Consider the following 22,151-nt stretch of genomic DNA (forward strand, 5'->3'; position numbering starts at 1 on the left):
ACTTAAAGGTAATCTGTTTTAACTTTATAGGGTGAAAAGCAAGCTTGAGAGTTTACTCCTATATCTATGGCCTTGTTCCTGACTTTTCTTGAAAAATATTAATCATGTTTATTTTGAAAATTGTCTGGCAATTCTGCATTTTTCTAGTGTAACTCTTTACTTCTAGTCTTTATGCAGAACTGCAACTGCACTCAACCATTTGTTTAAAACTGCACTGAAGTTGATCACAGTTAAAAATGATTTGCTATGATTTGCAGCTTGCCTTTAATTAGAACAAACAAGACTTGAATTTATAAATCTGCTGCCAAGTTACCCTCTTACCTTTGAATAGCAAAATACTAAAATAATGTTCTGAGAGATTGAGTAGTCTCTACAGCTCAGTAGTTAACACTGCATTAATATTGTGCGTTCTTAGTCTAAAACCACAACTATCTATCCATCCCTCAGGGTGTGATCAGAATTCCTAATAGCATTTGGTCGAAGATTTAGAAATCATTAGAAAGCTAATGTAGTTCCTCTGCATGTCCCCACTTAATGCTCCTGGGAGACAGAGCACCACAGCTACTCTCGACTTCCAAGTTCAGATAGGGATTTTCATACAATATCAAAACCAGGAAGCTTTTCATTTTGACATAGATATTCCTATAATGAATCGCCAAGTGTAAATTTACAGAACAAAGATATGGCAGTGCATAGCTGTCTAACCTACTTCAGTTTTCCTTCACTGGTTATCTGAATTCTGTTCCCTCAGTACTGAAGTGGAGAGAATCAAAGTTAACATGCCCTGAGAAGTCTAGCGAGATTCAGTGGTATTGGTATATTTGGAATCATAGAGTATGCTGAGTTGGAAGGGACCTGCAAAGACTGAAGCCAGCTTCTAGCTCCACAACAGTCCCTATGTCTGAAAGCATTTTCCAAATGCTTCTTGAACTCCAGCAGCTTGAGCTTGTGCCCACTGCCCTGCACCAGTATCCAACCACCCTCTGGTGCAGAACTTTTCCATAACCCTCAGCTGCCCCTCCCCGACACACCTCCATGCTTTTTCCTCAGGCCCTGTTGCAGCCAGCAGAAAGGAGAGCTCAGTGCTGCCCCTCCACTCCCCTCAAGCTGTAGGCTGCCATGAGGCATCCCCTCACCTGTACTCTGGGCTGAATAAACCAGGGGACCTCAGCTAACTCGCACACCTTGCCCTCCATCAATTCCATAGCCCTCCTTTGGACATTCTCTAATAGTTTTATGTCTTACACAAACCTGCTCTCAGTGCTTGAGGCAAGGCTGTACAGGACAGAGTGGGACAGTCCCCTTCCCTTGCTCAGTGGTAATGCTGGGCCTGATGCATCTGTGAGGCTTGAACTACTGCCACGTTGTGGAATTGTCTTCCCCAAAATGAGCTATGGCATGATAGATTAGGCTGTATCATGACTAGTATCAAAAGGTACTGCAGAAAAAACAAAAAACAAAAAACTCAGTGAAAAGATAAGTGGAATTGGTAATACAGCTATGGTTCATCAAAATCTGTTCTTCTACCATGTCAGATTGGAGTGCAGCCTGGATTAGTATAAAAATATCCCCCCAAAGATCAAGTGAGATACATTGTTATTAGATAGTTTTAAGTGGCAGTGGGTGGAAGGTTGTGCACTCTTACTCTTTTCTACTTGCCTGCTAGTTGCAATTTTCTTTATTAAAACTTCCTATTGTTAAAAAAAAAAAAAAATCAAAAACTGCCAAAAACAAACAACCCAAAGTCTAAACCCTTCAAAAACCATGCCCCCCCCCCCCCCCCCCCAAAAAATCAAAATCATTGTACATCCATTTCATATCTTATTTAACTTTGTAACATTCAGTGTGTCTTATTCATCCTTGCATGACGAACTTCAACTTATTCCTGTAAAACTTCACTGAACTGCAGAGTAACTGTGGTTGGAGGGGACCTCAGGTGATTGTGCAAAGCAACATCAGCTCCAGCAGAGTTGGTCATGGCCACATTCTGTTTGAGTCCATAGTCCCATTGGAAGGCTAATGCTAGTGTTTTTTGTTTTGTTTTGACTACCCCATCTTAAAAAAACAAACAAACACAAAAACCAACAAAAACCAAGCAACCCTTGTATTTTTAAGTAGAACTTTGCACAGTATCATCTTGTCATTGGATGGGAAGAATCTGACCATCTTTAGTCTTCCCATCAGGTATTTCAGCACACTAATAAGATTTGCTTGCTACCACATTTCTAGACATTCTCAAGACAGAAAAGGTCTCCTGTCTTGTTCTGGTATCCTTATGCCCTCTGTAAAATCAGAGGTGCGTTGTCTGCACTCCAAAACCACCGAGAGAAGCTTTGACAGTGTTCCTGTTAATGCTTACTATTTTCCTGTTCTCTACAACTAGTATTTACATCTACCAAAAATGTGCAAAATACTTATGACTAAAGCTGAAGTGACAGCAGCAACTGACTGTGTAACGTTTTAAGGAACAATAGAAAATAATGCTGATAACAACAAAACAGTGTTCTGAATTGCTTCTTAGAAGAATGGTGATCACAATGTCACCCATCCATTGCTGTGGTAAATGTGTTGTCTCAGGATCTATTCAGTTATTGCTATGGATTTGATAGACAACTGCACTGTTCTTCTATAATCATAAGTTTATTTCTGTTTCCATCTGTAAGACCGCCTCTTGCCTAACATCTTTTCCTTTCAGGAGGTATCTGTCAGATATGCTTCGTGGCCAATGAAACAGCTGATTTGACCCTACAGATTCTTGGCCAACTAGAAACAAGCATTTTAAAAAATTCAGATTAACTCATCTTTCCAGAGGGCAGACAAACTGCCTTCACAGGGCATTTCATGTGAAATCAGGGGCTTAAAAAACAAAACAAACAAACAAAAAAACCAAACAACAACAACAAAAAACATGCCCTGGTGTAAAACTTTATAATCTTTTTTTTTCTTCACAAGCCACATGGGTCTATGCTTTTAATGTCATTGCTATCACAAATAAATGTTTTGTAAAATATCATGTTAAAAGGTGTATATCTAACTTCATATTTAGTGATTATCACTTAATAGAGCAAAGAATGAAGAGTTTTGTAACTTGAATACAGTCTTGCTTTCAGGCATTCTTTCTTTGTCACCCAAAACCCACACCAAAGTTGTAACGTTTGCCTGTTGTCTTTCACACACTAGTACTCCAAGAACTATTTGTTCTTGGAACTCTGCTCATCCTCTGCAGTGTGGGATCAGGAACCAAATTTTCTGAAAAGAACTGTCTCCAGATACTACAGAATCCTAGGGGGAGGCTGACAGCCCCGTGTTGGTTCTAAAGTTGTGAACTGGAGCTTACCTCTGTGTCTGACAGCATTCATCTGTGTGTCTTGATCAGTGTTTGATAGCAGAATCAGCTGGACACCAGCTGTTCAGACTAAAAATAAATAAACCAGAGATGTTTACTTGATTTTTAAGTGAGAACTGTCTCAAGGTACCTTATTTAAAATGAGTGCCACTGGACATAATGCTGAAGGAAATGCAAAGATGCTGAAGTACTTATACTTTTAAATTGCAAAACATTTGGCTTTCTGTCTTCTTGATATAAATCAAGATCTGATACTTGTTGAAAGCCTCTAGATGTAGCAACATTATGTATTTTGCCTTGTCTTTTGGTACTTATGCCCTTTATGATTTGACAGGTTTTCACTGATTTTCATATTTCAGAAAGACTTAGCTTGAATAAGACTAAATGAGTAGATATGATCTATTCTATGGAGGATTTTTCATCATGCAGTACAGACTGGGGAATGGCAATAAGGTTGAATTATTTAGAAATGAGTTGTTAGGAATAATGTGATCTCTGGACTGCATCCAAACAAGTCACCTTAATTAGATGAGGTCAGTATCTGCTGACTTTGGTGAAACTCTAGGAATCATAGGCCTCCTCTTAGGAACTTATGTCTTCCACTGTTTTGATGTGAGAAGGGTAAGTGCTTGTACATTCCATCTCTGACACCCCTACAAAGTACAGAACTAGTTGTTGGTTGGTTTCTTGTCCTTGTGCTTATTATGTACTAGTACATTGTGAACCAAAAATGCCTCCATTTGAAGCAAGTACTGGTTACTCTTGCTCCTTTTGTTCAACAGGAACTTATTCATGTTATTATAATATTCATAACAAGATGCACTTTTTTTCATGTGACAATGCTGAGGCTGCACCTCAAGTACTGTGTTCAGTTTTGTGCCCCTCACTCCAAGAAAGACATTGAGACCTGGGAGCGTGTCCAGAGAAGGGCAATAAGCTGTGAAGGGTCTGCAGCACAGCTGTTATGGGGAGTGGCTGAGAGAACTGGGATTGATTAGTCAGGAGAAGAGGGAGGCTCAGGGGACACCTTACTGTTCCTACAACTGCCTGAAAGGAGACTGTTACAGGATGGGGCTTGGTCTCTTTGAGATGGGGCTTCCCTCTTGAGAGGGAACGGGCTCAAATTGCACCAGGGGAGGTTCAGGTGGAATATTAGGAAAAATCTCTTTTCCAGAAGAGCAATAAATCATTGGAAGGGACTGCCCAGGCAGGTGCTGGAGTCACTGTTCCTGCAGGTGTTCAAGAAAAGGGGCAACGTGGCACTGAGGGACGTGGTGGGGATGGGTTGGGGGTAGGACTAGATGATTTTTAGTGGTCTTTTCCAAACTTAATGATTGTATTTCTTCAGATTTTTTTTTTTTTTTTTCCAAATTATTCTTTGGAAAGTTTCGGGAAAAGAAAGTATTTAATCACTGTCAAAGTTTTGGTCTTATAACTCCTTATACAGGAGTTTAGGTTACCACGTTTTACAACAAATAACTATAAACACCGATAACACTCAAGTCTTTTTTTCTTCGGCTGCAGCCGTACCCTTCTTAAAGAGCGGCAAATTACCCGCATCCTTTGAGACGGTTTCTGCCTCTCCTACACGGCAGGATTCATCCCCACGATGCCCACAGACCCCTTCAGGCCGGGCGCGGCGCGCGGAGGGAACCGCGTGACCCCCTTTACTCCCCCCCCTGCTGGACCCCGGGCGCGAAGGGGCCGCGTGAGCGCGGAGTGAGGCAACAGCTACCTGCCGGCAGCGCCGTCTCCTGTCCCGACTGTAGAGGAGAGGCGCCATGCGTGGTGTGGGCTGGCCCAAGGGGCCCTGGGTCGCGGGGCGGAGCTTGAGCCGCTACCTGCGGCGCGTCAGGTCGCCCGGCAACGCGGCGGACGCTGCCGGGATGGCCTCTAAGGGCAGCAAGAAGAAGGAGCTCGGGAGTCGCAGTAGCTCCGGGATCCTGGGCGCCTCCGCCAAAGAGTAAGAGCCCCAGGAGGGAGCGCGGGGTCTCGGCGGGCGGTAACGGCCCAGGGAAGGGGAGTTGCCGCCAGCGCGTCCCCGCGAGCCGCCCGCTCGTCCTCGCGTTCTGCCCCGCGCGGAGAGAGGGGTGCGGTTGTGGAGGAGACGCTTGTTTGCGATCCTGGGCGTGCAAAGAGCCGGTGCGGAGAAAGTTTGCTTGCTCAAGTGGGTGCTTAGTCAAAGTAGGTTCTACAGACAAGGTAGGGGTTGCTTTGTTTTTGTTTGTTTCTTTAAGCTGGATGTTCAGGGTTAGCGTAGAGCCAAAGACAGGCCGAGTTTGGCAGGGACCTTGGGATCCATCTGGTCCAACCCCTCCTCAAGCAGGGACACCCAGAGCAGGGTGCCCAGGGCCACGTCCAGGTGGGTTTGGAGATCGCCAAGGAGGAAACCTCACAGCCTCTCCAGGCAGCATGTCCCAGTGCTCTGTCATCTGCACAGAGTATAAATGCTACCTGGTGGTCAGATGGAACCTCCTGTGTTCCAGTTTGTGCCCACGTGGAAGTTGTACTTTCTTCTATGGTACTTTCCATGTACCTATCAGGTCATGTAACCCTGGCAGAAAGATTTTGCATATCAAAATGTGCGTCTTGGACCTTGAGGAGGGCCATAGGACTGAGACTACAGAGTACACATGGTGTGCAGATGCTCACGCTGTGATATATCGTTCTGTGTGTGAGGGGCAGAATGTTGGTCATAGTTCATACTGTGAATCATAGCATCACAGATTGGTTTGGGCTGGAAGCCACCTTGAAGATGACTGGGCTCCAGGTGCATTCAATCTGTGGGAACGAAGCATTAGAGTTAAGGTAGCAAGCTGACAGAAGAGAGTTTTCACTGAAAGAGTCGTTGGGATTTAAAAGACTTGAGAACTTTGAATTTGGAAAGTAATTTGGAAAATACATGACCTTCAATTTTACTGATTAGAGGAGCTAAGCTGAACTTTTCAGCGCGAAATGGCTAATGATGCAGCACATCAGTTTCACTAAATAAGTGGAAAGTATAACATTTTTTTCACTACTTTCACTTTTGATCTGTGATCATGCTTTATGCTTTTTGGCTCAGAAGGTTTCAGAACTGTGTGTTCATGCACAGTGCTGCCAGGAATACAACAAAAGGTGTTTGTGGCACCACTGTGTATGTGCTTATGCCCTTTTCTTCCTTTTACTGCCATAAACAAAGGTCTCGGCCGTATCACTTACTCCTCCCTTGAAGTCAGTCTTCAGATGCCCCTTTCTTCTTATTTCATATCCAACCACCCAGCCTTTTCAACACAATATTTTGTTTTGCATGTTCATGCTTGTGTTTCCCATTTCACGTCTGGATTCACATTTGGATATGCTTTCTGTTGTGGTCAGCCAGTATCTCTAGTTCTCTCGTTTTCCACTCTGCATCCCTTTGCTTAGTAACTCCTTTTTATTTTCTTAGTTTAGCTACAGCCATGCAGCCCTTTGTATTTACTGCTACAAACAGTATACATAAAAAATTCAGTCAGTATCTAAGCTGGCAAGGACAGTTCTTTTTCCTAGCACAGACGGCAAAAGCAGTGTTTTCCTACCTTGCACTGTATGTGAAATTTGGCTCTCATCCAAAATATTTTGTCCCCCCCTAATAGCCATATTTACAGTCTGAGATTTTTTTCTTTGAGATTATAAATATATGTATTATTTATGTAGTAAAATGATTAATTCTCTCCCATATCATACAAAATAACTGTAGCATGTTTTACTGTGTTTATTTGCTCTGCTGTTGTGCCCTTTCCAGCTAGAGCAAGTCTTGGCAGTAAAACTCTGGATGTTATAGCAGTTCTAATACTGGTTTCTTTCTTGACTAACCTATCCCTGCTCAGTTTTCATCGTCCTGAAATATCAGCCAGGCCTTTTGTATGGATGGATGATAAAACATTGTTTTAGGGCAATGCATGTCTGGCCAAGCACAGTAAACTACAAAATAAATCTTGTTTGTGATGCTGGGAAAAATCTTCTTCAGGATCTGTTGAGCTATAGGTAATGATTCAAGAAAAGCTAGTAATAAGTTGTTCTAAACTTTGGCCTAAACTTTTTGTCTTAAACATTTTACAAGAAAAGTTTACCTGAGAACACTTAAGACACCTTGAATGGCCTTAAATTCCCTTGTTTCCCAGATGGATGGGAATTTGTACCCCAAACCCACCAAGAAAAAGATATTTTGGCGTTTTTAGTGCATTTGAAATGGCTGAAATATTGCAATCTCTTTCTTTCCTGTAGTCATGCTGTAAGCTAATGGTCTGCAAACTTTTTTGGTTGCACATCACTATTTGCAAAGAATTTTGAGTACGCTTCCCTCAAAATAGCATATTTGTGTGTTTATAAGTTACATACATGCAATACTGAAGTTCTTATACTTTATACATTGTTTGAACAGCCTAGTTTGCAGAGCACTGCTGTAAGCCACAGAATTCCCATGGAGATATCAAGCAACTAGGCAGATGTGAGTTTTGAACTGCAGTCTGTTAACAGAGAGCTTTTTATTTGGATCAGCAGTTTGGTCAAAACTTAGAACTGTAGACCGTGATTTGTGCAAAATGGAAGCAACATCTCATTCTTCAGTACTCACACTGCTTCTAGAATGCTTTCCCCTTTGTCACAGGATTTGTGTGTGCGAGATGCCAGAATTATGGCAACACTACTGATAGCAGACAGGTTGACAGATCCACTATAGATCTTCATTTGGAAGTAGACTGTGTGCAGTAAAGAATATCTATGTTACAGTACAGATGTTCTGTAGATCTATGTCGCTGTTGTAAAAATATTTTAAAAAGTCACTAGAGTGCTGAGCTGATTCTGCAGCAGTCCACCCTGAGACAGAATGATTCAGTGCTGTTCTTATTATTTATATTTGATGGAAGTTGCTGATCACAGGGATAATTCAACTGTTCTGTGTACCTATGACTTAATCCTCACTTTGATTGCAATCCCCATGATGGAGGAATTGATCTGTTTCCTTAGATAATCATTTTCTGCTAACAGTAGGCTAATGGTAGTAATGACTGTGAATATTTTATTAACGGCAGCTTACTGAGTATTTTTAGTGGGCTGGGAGGGTTAAAAGCAATATTCTTATGCACACACTATGGGATTGGAGTTGTGGCAGTTGGACATATGGCATTTACTTAATAGCTATTTCCTTGACATCTGTTCATGTGGATTTTGTTACCAAGCTTGTTCAGTACAGTTCTGTACACCTTCTAGTGTACAAATTTTACACAAGTCTGTCTATGAGAACTTTAGAAATGCTGCTATCCATGTATCAGACAAAGAAATGGAAGACCGCATGCTGCCTGAGAGAATGTTGTCTCATAAGTTCACTATTCTTTGTAATTGTGAGGTAGATTTTCCCTTGGGATCTCTGTTTTATTTCTGAGCGCATCTTGCAGTTGCAGGGATAAAAATGTCAGAAGTATTTTGTCTTTTCTGAAATACTGTCCTCCTACTAGCAAATTGAGTTTATTTTCATGTGTCTGCAAATGAATGAAATATTGAACAGAACTGTCAGTAGTATGAAAAAGAAAAAAGGTTAATAGTTTTCAAAAATAATGTTTTTAGAATTGCTGAGAACTGTCAGCGGTTACCCCAAGGAACTAGAGTGTTATGATAATAACTCGTACAGATAAATTAGTGCAGAAGCCCTCTGAGAGTAATGTGTACAAATATCTGGACAAAAGATTTTGATTATCTTAAAATTACTTAAATGGATTTCTAGTGAGAACAGATTTCTTCTCATTTTTTTTCCCCATAAATGCTTGCAGCAGTCAGCACAGTAAGTACTGTGGAAAATCAATTGATATTGTTGGCACATTTTGTTTTGGTGCTGGAACAGGAGCCTGGAAGCATAGGAAGAAGATATGAAGTTTCCCTTAAGCTCACTAAGCCAGACTTCACGTAAGTCTATCTTCAGGTTGCTCCTTTGGGTCTCCCTTCATTACTGCTTTCTAATTAGGTAACAGTTCTCTTCAGGACCTGGGCAGATTTAGACAGACTGAAGAGCTGAAAAGAGCAGATGTCGTTCAAGATTTTCTTAATTACATCATTAGAGGCTACTGAGAATCTGATCTTCCCCAGATTTCAACAGCTATAGTGAATCGCTGGAATTGATGTCTTTGTCATGACTGAAAATTCTGGCTTGTAACAATGATAATGAATTAAAATGCTTTGTAAATGAATTTGATGAAACTCATTGCCATTGAGCCCAATTTTCTGAATTAAGCCCGAGTCATCAGCATCTGCCAGAACAAAGAAAAATCTGAATTAGGGTTTGGATTATCAGAGACAAAAGTGAGGAGTAAATGATCAGTGCCAAGATAGGGGAGTAGGTTAGGGATAATTGTAGCACAGGCACAATTTCCCAGTGTGCAGACAAAGCTCAGAGTGGCATCAAAAATTTTATTAGGTAGAGAACTAGCCAAAAGCATTATTAACTGTCGATGGGTTCTTCAGCACCTGTTGGGACCAGCTGGAGCCCAGATTGGCTGGAAGAAATGATTCTTGTTTAGCTATGTGCCTGACTGCCTAAAGTAGCAGGTAGCTGCACTGATGTTGTGCAATGGGTTACTGCACCAAAGCCTGGGATTACCTCGTATTTGTTATTAAGATTAAAGGGTGAAACAGTAAGAACACAAAAAAAAGTTCCACTGCTAATTCATACATGAGTTCCCAAAGGCCTAGGATAAAAAGTCAGCAAAAGCATATTGCTGCAATTTTATCCATTGCCAGTGTGTATTCCTCAGGTAAGTATCCCTAAGATTTAAATTACAGCAGTTGTTCAGAGAATACAGTCTGAACAGATGAACTTCTTTATTTCTTTTGTGTGTGCGTTTGTTAGGGGAGGGTCCACTAGATTAACTGAAGTTTAGGAATGGGAATGGAAGAACTGTCACGTGGATAACTATGTGGTGGTTGAACTTGAAGCTGTTTTCAGTGTTGCATTGGAATGCTACTGCTGGTAAATGTAAATGTGCTAAAAATTTGCTTGGGACGTGTCTATGAAAATTAAATCTACCGAAGATTGTTGAATGCATGGCAACCATAACTAGTTTAGAAAGTGTCTGAGCTGAAAATGACTGGAGATTGTCAAAGTATTTGAGAAATTATGTGTGCTTTTATGCCCTTCTGTAGGTTTTCAGTTTTTAGTATTGCTTGAATCAGAAGCACAGAAATCATAGAATGGCCTGAGTTAAAAAGGACCACAATGATCATGTCGTTTCAATCTCCCTGCTATGTGTAGGGTTCCCAACCACCAGACCAGGCTGCCCAGAGCCACATCCAGCCTGGCCTTGAATGCCTCCAGGGATGGGGCATCCACAACCTCCTTGGACAACCTGTTCCAGTGCGTCACCACCCTCTCTGTGAAAAACTTCTTCCTAATATCTAACCTAAGCCTCCCCTGTCTCAGTTTAAAACCATTCCCCTTTCTCCCCCCTTGTCCTATCACTATCCACCCTTGTAAACAGCTGTTCCTCCTCCTGTTTATACACTCCCTTCAAGTACTGGAAGACCACAATGAGGTCTCCCCAGAGCCTTCTCTTCTCTAAGCTAAACAAGCCCAGTTTCCTTAACCTTTCCTCATAGGAGAGGTGCTCCAGCCCTCTCATCATCTTAGTAGCCCTCCTCTGGATCCATTCCAAGAGCTCTGTGTCTTTCTTGTGTTTGAGATGATATCAGGCTATTGTTGACACTTTCTCTCAGTACTCCATTTTTGTAGCTGTGTAGAGACACATTTTGTGGAGAGAAGAGATTGTTATATTAATTTAAGCTCTGTTTAAATTTGTATGTACATGCTTAAGCATGTTTTTCACCTTGCGTGAGCCTCAGTCAGAGATCACATAATAGCAGAACTATAGAAAGGCCTGAATTGGAAGGGACCTTAAAAATCATCCAGTTGCCACCCACCAGAGGAGGCTGCCCAGGGTCCCATCCAATGTCCAACCTGGTTTTGAATACCTCCAGAGATGGGGCATCTACAGCTTCTCTGGGCATCCTGTTCTAGTGCCTCACCACCCTGTGAGTGGAAAAATTTCTTCCTAAAATCTGATCACAGAACTGTACAGGTTGGAAGGGACCAGTGGAAATCATCTAGTCCAACTCCCCTGCTAAGTAGGTTCCCTACAGTAGGTTGCTCAGGAAAGTGTCCAGGTGGGTTTGGAATATCTCCAGAGAAAGAGACTTCGCAATCTCTCCAGGGAGCCTGTTCCAGTGTTCTATAACTCTCAGTCTTCCCTCTTTTGGCTTAAAACCATTCCTCCTTGTCCTGTCACAATCGGACTATGTAAAAAATCAGCTGTCCTCCTGTTCATAAGCTCCTTTCAAGTACTGGAAGGCCATAGTGAGGTATCCCAGAGCTTGCTCTTCTTCAAGGTGAAAAAGCCTTTCTTCCTAGAAGTGCTCCAGCCCTCTGATCATCTTTGCAGCCTTTCTTTAGACTTGCTCCAACGGCTCTGTATGCTTCATACATGCTGGAGGCTCTAGGCCTGGGTGCAGTACTCTAGGCGGAACCTCGTGGGAGCAGCATATAGGGGTGGCCCTTGTCCTGCTGGCCGCCTCTCTTTTGATGCACCTCAGGATTCTGTTGGCCTTCCAGGCTGCAAGATCTGGTTCACGTCCATCTTTTTGTCTATCTGGACCCCCAGGTACTCTGCAGCAGGGCTGTTCTTGAGGAGTTCTTCTAAAATCCTGTACACATATCTAGGTTTGTCCTGACCCAAGTGTAACACCTTGCATTCAGCCTTGTTGATCTCATTAGGTTCACATGGACCCACTTCTCAAGCTTGTCTTGGTCTCTCCAGATGACATCCCTTTCTTCTGTAGTATCAGCTGCATCATTCAGCTTGGTGTTATCCACAAACTTGATGAGGGTGTACTTGTTCCCACAGAGATGAATATGGCTTGGTTTCTAATAAAGTTTTGCTAGAGGCTTAAAGCACAGTTAAAATTTCGGACAGAAGGTGCTGAGGATATGTTGTGGTTTAACCCAACAGGTGGTTCAGCACCACACATTCATTTGCTCACTCGCACCCCTTTCCAGTGGGATGGGGGAGAGAATAAAAAAAAAAACAAAATGAAGTAGAACCTATGGGCTGAGATAAAACTACTAGGATAGAGAAAAGGAGAAGGATAATAGTTATGGCAAAAATATGCATGTGAATTTATATAGTAAGTGATGCACAAGCAATTGTTCGCCACCTACTGACATGCCCAGCTAGCCTTCAAGAAGCTGAACAGAGAGTAAGAGGTGAACTCCCACTCATTTCAAAACTTTCAGTCCACATGATGTCATATGGTATGAAATATCCCTTTGGCCAGTTTAAGTCATCTATCCTAATTCTGTTTTCTCCCAGCTGCTTGGGCCCTTTGCTGAGAATGTCCTTGGCTCTGTGTAACACTCCTTAGCAGCAGCGATAAACAAATCATCAACACTGTTTTTTCCCTAAAACCAAAGCATAGCATCATACCAGGCACTGTGAAGAAAAAGCAGTTTTGTCCCAGCTGAAAGTAAGAGAGGATACTAGTCTGGTTTATTGCCAGTGCTCTACATTTGCAATTTTTGGATTAGTCATATCCATTTAAGGGTTAATTCTACCATACTTGTTGGAATTGGGCTGCCATTAAAGATAGTTTTGAGGTTATGATTATAACAAATAATGCCTGAGCTGTGGTTTATCTTGGACTGCAACAGTTGTTCATTTCCAATGTGCAACTAGTTTCCCGATTATTCTGAGGAATAGGTGTATTGAGATCATAATCTCGTTTAGTAGTCTGTTAATTGCAGTCACTCTTAAGATGGACAGAATTCTTTTGTTTTGAATGGCTGTCCAGAGCCTTTTGGAGGGATTTATTTTATTTTTGTCTAACCAATGTCACAGGGTGCTTCTTGTTCTCTCAGATAACTTAGAAGCAATGTAAATCTGTAGTGGGCTTGACTTTGCATTGCAGAACCAGTGAGTAGAAATGTCTCTGTAGCTTGAATTTTAACCATCTGAAACAGAGACCAAAGCATACCACCATGCACTTGCTTACTTTTCCTAGACATAGAAACGTTGGTGGGTAAATACGAGGGCTACTCCAAAAGTAATGCAGTCTATTTTTCTTATTGGCTCACAATGTCAGAGTGAGATGTTGGTGGTATGGCAGTAGAGGTTGAACCTTCCCACCAATATTCCATTACATTTTGTTGCTGTGCGACAGATGGCAGCAGAAGGGCAGTCTGACACAATGACATCTGTCATGGAAGTGCTGATGAAGCAAAGGTGTGTCACTGAATTCCTTCACGTGGAAGTAATGGCACCCACTGATGTTCATCGAAACTTGCTGAACATTACTGGAGACCAAACAGTGGATGTGAGCACAGTGAGGTGGCTGGTGTTGCATTTCAGCAGTGGCAATAATGGGTTACCTCTGCTGGTGCACATTTTGATAAGAATGGCATGCAAGCTCTTGTTCATTGCTAGAAAAAAAAAAAAGTATTGCTAATGGTGGTGACAGTGTTGAAAAATAATGTTTTGTAGGTGAGAATTTGCTCTATCTAATAGTGTTATACCTCTTTGTATCTGTTGTTGTTTCCATGGAAATGTGTAGGAGGCATTACTTTCAGAGCAATCTACGCACATCATGATCTTAGGTTCAATTTGGGTGAAATTGCTTGGCTTATGATTGTTCTCAAGAAGTTATTTATTGCATCAATGTGTATCTGAATACCCTTATATTATTAATATTAAATTGTAATCCAACAAAAAATAGAGGTATTCTTGAGAATTTGCATTGTCATGCCAGATCGTAAAGCAACCACTTTTCATTTATTGTCTTTTATTGTGTATTTTATTGTACTTATATATAACTCTTATTTCTGTGGCCAGTATTTTTATTATTCTCGGAAATACAGTGAAACACACCCAGAATTTTCTGAGTTAAGATTTTCTGTCCAAAAAGATGAAGAGCTTTATTGAAATACTTCATTGTTTGAAATGTTTCGGAGTATACTCTGTATAATGGAACTTTGCCTAATTTTTATTTGTATAGTCAATTTGTTAATGCTATTTTTTTTATCTTCTACCTATAACTTTTTATAGTTTCATGTTTTGTGATAGAAAAACGCATTCTTTCAAAAGTAAGTATGGTAGACTTATAAAATAGCATAGAAGCCAACCAGTATGTTGAATTTGTGATTAACTAGATTACATTTTAATTAGAAAAATATGTATTCATGTTGGCTTTTGTTGTTAATTCTAATTAAAACAATGAACCCCCAGAGAGCTAAGTCTGCTGTGATCTGTAGCCTTCAAATTTCATGGACTCATGCATAAGAAAATATTCAGTAATTTATCAGTGGCAATATCACAATAAATGCTATACTCCCTGTTGGTCTAAGTTTTATAGTTTTTGTTTTTTTTTTCCCCTCTGTAACTCAGAGCAATCTTGCAGGACACAGCTTCCCACAGGAGAACTGTATAGCAGAAATGATGCTACCAAAAGCGGAAAAAAAAAAAATAGTAATAACTGTGCTTTGACACTGGAAAACATTCCTGAAATAACCTGTTAGGTTCTGTTTGCGACTGGTTATTCATCCACTTAAGCAGAACTGTCTTTATCTGCTGAGAGATCTGTGTAACAGCACTGAAGAAATGGGCTTTCGTGGTGTTCTTATCAAGGCATGCTAAGTGCTTTGCAAATGAGTTGACCTAAATTCACAGAAGAACTGAGGTGCTTTGTCATAGAGATTTTCAATTTTTAGTTAATTGCTCAGGTGCCATACAGAAGGCAAAGAAATTATTTTATGGAAGCCAACATGGTAGAAATGCCAAAGAGAGGAACAAAGCTCATGCCATGTTTTTTAAAAGTACTGGAAAGATGTTCTGCAATTTTCCCAGCATTCCTATGGCTGAATCCAAGATCAGGTTTGTCAGCAGGAAACACTGGGAGAAAGAAACTCAGAAAAGTTACTATTTTCATAATTTCTTGGGTGCTTTACAAGTATCTGGGGAAATATGACTTCAGATTGCTTCTTAGAATCAGGTGTGGTAAAGAAATATTTTATAAAGAGATCCTCATCTTCCTCTGCTTTTCACACGGAGCTCATATAGGAAGGAACTGAGATCCATAGTGGCATGTTCACTTTTTTTCTATGCTACTCATTACTTTGCACACTTATACTTCAATATTCCTCCATGCCTGTTACTGAATCTCTAAATTTTTGAATATATTACTAGAACAGCTGAAACCAAACAATACTTGATACAATAGAGATATTGATTATTGATTATACTAGCATCATTATTTTCTTTCCTCTCTTCCTTTTTTTTTTTTTTTCTGCTAGTGAATGTAGTGTCATCAACAAGATGATAAGTGACATGACTTTTGCAGGAGGAGGTTAGGAAAAGAGTATATTGTTTCTAAATTTCTAAGCCAATATATAAATGGAAAACGTATGAGGAAAGTAAGAAGTAGAAAGAATGGCGCGCCAATATAATCTAAAAAACCTCCATACAGTATCAGTTATTTTCCTAAGTCACAAAATTACAGTTGTCTGGTGTTCTAAGGTGATATAAGCCCAGGGAGAAGAAGCTGGAGTAAAAATGCTATTTTAAACCAAATACCAAGTCAAGGTCTTTTCTGCTTCTCCCACTGCCATGCCAGTTAGGAGGTTGGTTGTGCACAAGGAGCTAACAGTGGGCAGAATCAGCTGACCCAAGCTGGCCAAAGGGATGTCTTGTACCATAATGCATCATGATCAACAGTAAAACCAGATGGAGTTGGCCGGTGAGGCTGCTCAGGGACTGGCTGGGTTTCATCCCGCTGGTGGTGAGCAACAGCATTCTGCATCATTTCTTGCTCAAGCTGTGAAACCCGTAAGTTGGGCAGTGAATGTGATGGTAGTACAAGAAACCCTAAGTATGAAACTAACTTGAAGTTGGCTGATCTAGAAACTCCCAGAAGCCTAGAAATGCAATCCTATTCCCCATTAACTTATCTGTAACAAGTTCCTTGTGGTTGGTTAAACTGAGTAAACCAGCAAAACAACCAAAAAACCCACCACGAACAACAGGGGAAAAAAAAAAAAAAAAAAAAAAAAAAAAGGAAAGTTTTGTTAGGTGAGTTGAATAGAGTCATGAAAGCTAGGATTTGCATAGGAAAGAAAGGAGAATTGTGGATTGAAGCAGCAGAAAAGGAAGAAAGAGGAAACCAGACAACAGGATTCTCATTTTGCGCTTCAGCTATCCCATTAACTTAAGGCAGGATTCCTCATTTGAAATATTTCAGTTGCTTTACAACGTCTAAAATCAGTGGGCAGTTTTATAATCTTGCTATCTTAGTGACAAAAAGTTATTGCAATTACTAACACTACATTTTTTTAATCACGTTATAGTAAAAAAAAGTGCATGTTTTGTTTGTTAAAAATCTTTGTACTGCGCTTGCATTATATACTGTTCACTTTTGTTCATGCATCTGGTTGTTTTCCAGAGTACCAATCTACCGCGTAGGTGCTTCAAGATTTCCCATTTGGCCAGAATGGAATGAAGCTGACATCAGTGCAGAAAAATGGGATTCTGGAAAAGTTGGAAAAGAGAAAGAAAAGGCTGGGAAAAGTCCTATTTCTGTAAGTTGTGTGACATGTATATTGTTCTGTAGCATGTCAGGTTTTGCACTTAATTTTAATAGACTGTTTCTCATAACTTTATTTTTTGCAGATAAATATATTAATTTTCAACGTATCTTTTCAATAACATTAAGTAGCTTCATAGCAAACTAAATGAATAAATAACTATCTTGTACATTGTTCATTTGCTGCATCTTTAAGGAACTGTTAACATGTTTGAACACTATTAATAGTTTACATTAATGGTTTACAAACTTATAACCCCCCAAAACTATTTCATAACACAATTGAAACTGAGGGTGTGGGAATAAGGCAAACTGCTGTAACATGCTGGGACAATCCTTTCAATGCAGTGTCTGTGGATTCAAAAGCTCAAATGCACCTATCTTAGCAGTGTTTTTATGGGGAAAAACTGCAGGTTGAGGTCTTTCCTTCTGCACACCTCAGTTTGTGAATATATTACACTGAATGCAGTTCTGGAGTGTAAAGGATCTGCTGTTATTTTGCATAAAGTAAATAATTTACCAGGGGCACAAAATCCTTAGTCCTTCCAATTCTGGAATGGCTTTTGAATCTTGTCTGATTTTCAGTTGCGTTTCTAAGTGTAGTTAATTCCTTCATATACTTTATGGAGTTTGTGTTGCAGATTGGTGCATTGAAGGAACTTACACAATGAAGCAAATGAAAAATAAATGTGGGAAAATAGTTTGGAAGACTTTGGGTTAGGTTTTTGTTGCCTTGTTTTTTTTTTTTTGTGTGTGTGTGTGTGTTGTTGTTGTTGTTTTTTTTGTTGTTTTTAATAGCTTTGAGACATATTTTCGATTGCCTTCCTTTGATCAGTATGTACTAAGAGCATCGTTTTCCCACCCTAGAAACTCTTTCTCTTAGTTGATCTGTAGAAGACACGATTTATACGCTTTGGTTTATGAAGCATGCAGGAACGTATAGTATATCTAAAACTATTTAACATTCCTGGCACAAATAGAATGCAGTAACTTTGTAACTGATGAGTTTCTCAGTCAATATGAGCAGTACCAGAGGCACATGCTCATCCTACGTTGTGCTTCTAGGTAAACAGGTATCATATATATCCTGATGCCTTCTGTTTACATGGAGGGTAAGTATCACTTTGGAAATGAAAATCTGAAAAGTGTATGATGACTTCTCTTCAATGGTTAATTCATATATTAATTCATGGGTGTATAATTATACCTCTCCTCGTTTCTATGGCAATTTCAATCGCTTTATGTATAAATAATTATTTCAGAAATTTACTTTCAGATTTCAGCTTTAAAAACTTTAGAAATAGTGAGTTAGAAAAAATACTTAGAAATCACATGGCAGATTGGTGTCTTGAATAAAAAATTTAAACGTTTTGGGGGGGATTTTTCACAATGGTGGGAAAGAGCGGAAACATTTGGTGTAGAAGAGTTTGACAGTGCATACCACACAGACTGAACAGTGTAAGCAGTTTTTGAGCTGAACTGTCAGTTTAGACTTCACATTGTTTTAGTCCTGTTATAGATAATGTTAGTTCCCTTTTATACTCTCTTTCCCCTAGAATGAATTATCACGTGAACAAAGAATTACTTAAATCTTGTGGAAAACACCATAAAATAATTAATTTTTTTTGAAGTTACTTTTGTTATTGTTGTTTTTGTTTTGTGTGTATGTGTTTTACATAGCTCATCTTTGATGATCCTGAAGGAAAAATAAAATTGCCAGCATCCTTAGAAGTACATTCATGGAAACGACCACAAGAGTTTTCAGCGAATGAGGTAAGAAATAATCAAATCATAATGGAAAAAAATGCTACCCACCTAGCAACATCACAAAAGCAGAGGAAGTTATTTCAGAAGATGGGGGTATTTGTATCCACTTGATCATGTGTAGTGATCCTGACCATGTGACTGTTGTGCATCCAGGAGCTGGTAATTTGTGCAATGCTTAACATGCATAAACATCCTAGGGTTCGCACCATCTGAAGGGATGTAAAGTTTAATCCCTTTCTTTGTAGTGTTGGCTGTAATACAAAATGTTTTAAATGATACTTTACAGTGTCTGAGTGCACCAGCACTTCCTGGTACAAAACAACATGGTGGTGTAGTTTTCCGTCTCTCTCTCTCCTCTGCTTTTTCCCTCAGTGTTCATTTAGAAAGCACCTGATGTGAGAGATATCTTCTTGTTTTGTGTTCCTGTTTTCTCACTCTTAGAAATCAGTCTTATGGCAAAACAAGCTTTCTTTGTTCCAGCCAAGACATCTTGAGCAGTAAAGTAAATATCTATCCTGAAACCGTGGATTAACTTTAGTATTAACATAGTACTTCTTCTCACTCTCCCACCTTAAATATTGTATTTCACCATTATGCATTCAGAACATGTCTACGTCTTTGACAATACTTGTCTGGAAGGTAAATAAAATATTTTAAAATTGTGTGAAACTTTTCTTCACTTTCATTTTAAAATGAATTGCAAAGAAAACAAGCAGCCTCCCATTTCAAAGGTTGGAGCGTTCTCCAGTGCAGTTGCTAATCTTCAGGCTTATAGCATTTTTTCTTCAAATTAAATGATGAAGTTTTCAAGCACTGTGATCACCCTTAAACATTTTTAGTGTTGTCAGTCTTCCTTTTATCAACTTGTCAGTTTTATTTCTTACTAACTAGACACTAAGCAGCTCCAAGTTTCATTTTTAATGGAGGAATGGAAGAAGTCAAGGGGGTAATTGACAAGACCGAAAGATTGGATGAGAAGTGCTGCCAACACACATAATTTGAGTAAAGGGATCTGAAAGATAAGGACAGGAGCGCAGAAAGCCATGGAAACATGTGTCTATATTAAAAATAGATTCAAAACTATCTTTAGACCACTGTGAAGAAAAGGTTGGCTTTAAGATCTGATTAAAACTTAGGTTCTTGTTGCAGTTCAATGTGTTTTGGATCAGATAGTGATGGTTATGAGGAATATTGTAAGTTATTAAAAATAATTGTGAATCTAAAGTGATGGAAGGCTATTAAGTGCTATTTAGTCTGGTAAGCATAGAATCAAGCAGTGATCACCAATAACTGCTGAGAGGCACAGAGATATTTAGTTCAGTAAATTACAAACTTAATATAGTAATTCTAAAATGCTTGCAAGAATAAAATTGACTGCATACATGAGTATTAGTAATCAAAATTACGTAATACAAATAAAAGCTTGAATTCTTATGCATGAGCTGCTCTGAAAGTAATGATTTGATTTCTACTCTCCACTGTTTTGCCCCTTACAGTATGAAATGTAGACAAACTTCCAGCATTCGGTAGGAAATTAAGAAAACAAGCAAATGATCTAAGTGAACCTTTGCATCACATTGGAGGGTCAGGGAAATCTTGGAGTATGAAACAATGTTATCATCAATATTTAAGTGCAGAACTGCTAATATTATGACTAATCTGATGAAATCTCTATTTATATGCTTATGTTTCTACTTTTAAATCTTCTGGTAAGAACAATTATTTATTTTAATTCTGAACACTGCATTTAAAGACATTTTTAAGAAACACTGAGACAGCGAACAGATTTTTAAACCAGCAGCCTTTAGTTTGTAAAAGTTAATAAAAGCTTACAAAATATCTGTTCTTTTCATGTCATTACTGTTCATTTAATTCTTTTCTGATAATTTAGCTATAGACTTTTAACTAATCTACTTTCTCCTAGACTCCTGTGGTGGTCAAAAATGAGACCTCATGTGACCTTTTTTCAGCAAATGAACATTTATTTTGTAGTGAGGTAGGTGGAAATACAGAAATATTTGTTTTTTTTATTTGTGTGTTGCTTGTTTATCTCTTTGTTTGTGTATCTTTATTTATTCTCATCTCTTTTTAACCTTTGTGGTCAATCAGAATCAACAATTTAGTCCAAGCTTGTTGTAGTAAAAAGGTATTCTTATTTTTTTCATATAAGCCATTGTATTACTGGCCTGGTAATACTTTTGAAGCTATAGCGTATTTCATAAATCTGTATCTTAAAAAGAAATAAAACAGGATCTAAAATTAATTAAATTAATTAAAACGCAAATTTGAAATTTTAAAAATTGTTACAATTTGAAAACACATCTTCCCATTGTTCTTTGGCAAGTGAGAAACAGCATTATTTGTTCTGTGCTTATTGTAATAAAGTTCTTTGTAGATAAGATTTTCAAAAAAAGTGGTCTGAATTTTTTTTCAGTAAGCTTATGACTTTGTGTCACTTCTTCATTTAAAACAGGAGCTATTTTATTTGCTCATCATTGTAATGTATATTAATTTAATTAGAAAATATAGGTTGAATTTTTTTTTTTTTTTTGATATATTTCTACTTGCTTTCAGCTGATGCGGTGGATTATAAGTGAGATTTGTGCTCTCTGGAAAATATGTAATGAAAAGGCCTTATCTAATGGAGCATCCACACTGTTTTGGGGGCCGTGGGAACATATTTATCCCTTCACTAAAACTACTAAGGGACACATGCCTCTGTACAATAGCTATGGAAAATACGTAGTGAAACTGTACTGGATGGTGAGTACTTACCTTCAGCCATCTATAAATTTTATGCATTTAGCAGCATAAATTTATAGATTAGGAGAAAGATTTGTAATTGTTGAAAAGACATTTGTAGGAGGAGAAGTCTCAGTGAATTGTTGATGCATGTTAATGAAAATTCATTAAACAGCGATTTTTTTTATTTTTATTTTTTTACAACTTAGTACTTGATAGAACCAGTGGTTAACTGATAAGGAAAAATATTTTTGCAAATCACGTAGAATAAATGCAATTAGAACAGCTACAATTAGACTAAGCTCTGTAAAACAGAAAGTCTGAGTAGTAATAAAATGCTATGAGACTGTTTCAGTGCTTCTGTGATATTATATGAAAGTCTGTAATATACATCAAATTACAGTAGAATTCAATTTGTGGGAAAACAGATAAAGTTCACTTACATACGTGTTCTGTTTCCGGACTACAAGTTCAGGGCTTTTTCTTCCTTTTTTTCCCCTCCATCGTAGGGCTGCTGGAGAAAGATCACTGTGGATGACACTATGCCTTTCAGTGAAGAGGGTAATTTGTTACTACCAGCGACAACATGTCAAACTGAACTTTGGCCAATGCTGCTGTCTAAAGCTATCATTAAGCTGGCAAATACTAGGTATGCTTTAGTCAACTC

General features: G+C 39.0%; 1 protein-coding gene across 3 annotated transcripts in view; it reads left to right on the forward strand.

Annotated features, from left to right (window-relative positions):
- The first annotated feature begins 5,105 nt into the window (after positions 1–5,105).
- ADGB (androglobin) overlaps positions 5,106–22,151 on the forward strand; it is a 74,685-nt gene continuing 57,639 nt past the window's right edge. For all 3 annotated transcript variants that reach the window (XM_419656.8, XM_040698175.1, XM_040698176.1), the window contains exons 1-6: positions 5,106–5,309; positions 16,835–16,970; positions 18,656–18,748; positions 20,667–20,738; positions 21,317–21,505; positions 21,994–22,133. In XM_419656.8, the coding sequence (XP_419656.5) occupies positions 5,128–5,309; positions 16,835–16,970; positions 18,656–18,748; positions 20,667–20,738; positions 21,317–21,505; positions 21,994–22,133 (812 nt within the window). In that variant the 5' untranslated portion in view covers positions 5,106–5,127. The remainder of the gene's footprint in view (positions 5,310–16,834; positions 16,971–18,655; positions 18,749–20,666; positions 20,739–21,316; positions 21,506–21,993; positions 22,134–22,151) is intronic.

Source organism: Gallus gallus, chromosome 3 (genome assembly GCF_016699485.2).
Source record: "Gallus gallus isolate bGalGal1 chromosome 3, bGalGal1.mat.broiler.GRCg7b, whole genome shotgun sequence".
Lineage (NCBI taxonomy): Eukaryota > Metazoa > Chordata > Aves > Galliformes > Phasianidae > Gallus > Gallus gallus.